We start from the raw sequence: 2500 nt of genomic DNA, 5'->3' as shown, positions 1-2500 counted from the left end.
TAGATTATCTGTTGAAATTTTCAAATAATGATCAACTCTGACTCCTTGAATAGTTGTTGTTCCATAGTCGCTTCTGAAGCCACTACAGTGGTGGTGGACAATGCGCAAAATTCGACAGGGATTTTTAATCGTGAACCGCTCATACTTTCTCAAGTTAAACATTAGAACTTGCTCAATTCCCCACATGTTATTGAAATAGTCCACCTTATCCAGGAATTCCCGAGAGAGTGGGGAAAGGAGCCTAAAAAGAAAGGCATCATGGGAGCCAATGTATTTTGCTGTCGGGCCGCAAAAATCAGTCACGCCACAAAGTCTTACGTTTTCCGCAGTTTCATGTCTTGTCAATGCATACATTGTTTTCTTGCTTAAAATAGTTTCATCCAAATGTTCAAATCCCGTATCGATGTAACAGTCGCCATTCATAAGCATCGTGTTCTTACGTATCAAGACGTGCGAAGCATATCCAAAAGCGTCTTTGTAACGCATGCGCCGACCGAGGAAAATGAAGACTAGTTTCCAGTCCATCCTCAGCCTCAGAGCTTTGATAAAAGCAGGCTCCTCCAGACTTTCGAAAAGGATGTGAATTGCCTCAACCTAGTAGCAGGTGATAAATAGCACGAAGAGTACGTTAATAAGACCACTGTAAGGGGGAAAAAACTGCTGTTTACAACATGACCTTGATCTTGGGTTATATCCTGCTGAGGGACTTTATTTCTTTTTCCTTTGGATTTCAAAACTATGTTAAAAAAACACCAACAAGTTCTAAGCCTTAATTTAAAAAAGACACTTGTTTATTTTAACTGGAATTTTCCAATTTAATGGTCAGCCATTATTAACTCTAAAATCTGACGTCAAAGACTCACTAGTTTAAGAATGCAATGTGTTTGTACCCGACTAAATTAATATGCAGCACGGGAGTTTCGGGCTTTCAGATTTTTAAACTCGTGTTTTGCATGCGTATATAATAAACTGCTTGTACACGCTGAAATTTTAAGCTATTGAGTAAATGACGTCACTTTTCCCTAGATCCCACCTTCTGAGGTCCAGCCGGTCAGTTTTGAACGCGAGTAATGGCGACGGTGAAATCCAAAACTTACACTCAAATAAAACAGCCTTTGGATAAAAATCAAGGCTCAGAATTTTGCCAGGCGGGTGTTAAGCAAACACACTTTCAAAATCTGAAGAGAACGAGGAAGTGATTTTCTTAAAGTCATAGTACCACTTTAAAGGAAATTTATTCACCCCACCAGGGAAATAAATGATTTTATGTTGCTTGTTAGTGCCAGTCTCCCAGCAAGTGGTTAGGGGTCATCCGGGACTTAGATCATCCAATACTTAAGAAGATGAGGCCACGTTACTGTCCTCTTTTCCACAACTCGAGCTCTCCGAGCAGTTCGCCATTTGTGTTCGTGCAGGCCGATTTGGTAGGATATTTTCTTCTTGACTACGGGAAAAGAGGTTTGTAGATCCAAAATCCAAGAACGGACGCCAAACAAGTTAAGTATAGACATTGTTGTTATTCTGAGGCGAATTATCGCCGCAAAGTAGGGCGTTTGAGGTAACTTGATGGCTTGCAAATCTTCGCCATGTGCTTTGTTGGTTGGCCATTCCTTCGTACGAAGAATGGTCGAATTTATTGAACGTAACCACTACAGTGGTTTTTATTCACGCACGTTCGGAGTTGATCACTCGTGCAAGGTCGAAACGATCGGAATCGGGGGGAGAACAGTGGACAAACTGATCAAGTTTGATTTACAAACGATTCGGGGTACCGCCCCCACTGTTGTAATTATGGACATCGGCTCGAACGATTTATGTGACAAGGACGCGGACCCGGACACGGTCGCATGGTCGATCCTCGCCCTGGTTGAGCTTCTGTTAAAAGAGTTACAGCTACGATGTTTTGTATTATGTCAAGTTTTGTCCAGGAAAAACCAGTTATTTTCGGGATACAACGAAAGGGTCTGGCATTTGAATGGCTTACTGAAGGAAGCGGTTAAAAGCATTCCCGGGGCGAAATTCTGGGTACACCGTGGACTATGTAATCCTTCGCGGAACATTTTTACCGGGGATGGCATTCACTTGAACGAGGAAGGCCATCAAGCGCTTTATCGAAGCTATCGAGGAGCCATTTTATTTGCCCTGAACGGTAAAGGAGATGGGCATATCCAGAGTTAAATCCATTATGTGTTAAATTGCATGTACATCCTTGCTCAGTTACCATAGGGCTTGTATTTCAGTTCTCCACTCATTGTGAATGTCATTTTCCTTTTACTTAAGTTGAGGCAAAACCTAACAAGGTTTTCGGAGTGGTAATGTTTCTACAACTATTGCATATCACCATTTTTAAGGGGCAAGAGTTAATGTTTATTGTCCCAGAGTGTTATTGTTTGGTTTAGGGGAAGGGTTACCCCCCCCCCCCCCTCTACCACTTATCTCCCGTGGTACTGTGTACCGTGAGACCGTGTCTCAGAAGGTTATTGGTTTAGGGGCTGTGTCC

At 42.3% G+C, this 2500-nt stretch overlaps 1 protein-coding gene across 3 annotated transcripts in view; it reads right to left on the bottom strand.

Annotated features, from left to right (window-relative positions):
- Positions 1-2500, bottom strand: part of LOC138043564 (uncharacterized) — a 65654-nt gene that overhangs the window by 417 nt on the left and 62737 nt on the right. For all 3 annotated transcript variants that reach the window (XM_068889910.1, XM_068889911.1, XM_068889909.1), the window contains exon 4: positions 1-594. This exon is cut by the window's left edge and continues 417 nt beyond it. In XM_068889910.1, coding sequence (XP_068746011.1) covers positions 1-594 — 594 coding nt within the window. The remainder of the gene's footprint in view (positions 595-2500) is intronic.

This window comes from Montipora capricornis, chromosome 3 (assembly GCF_036669925.1).
Source record: "Montipora capricornis isolate CH-2021 chromosome 3, ASM3666992v2, whole genome shotgun sequence".
NCBI classification, from domain to species: Eukaryota; Metazoa; Cnidaria; class Anthozoa; order Scleractinia; family Acroporidae; genus Montipora; species Montipora capricornis.
This window is presented reverse-complemented; position numbering and strand designations above follow the sequence as displayed.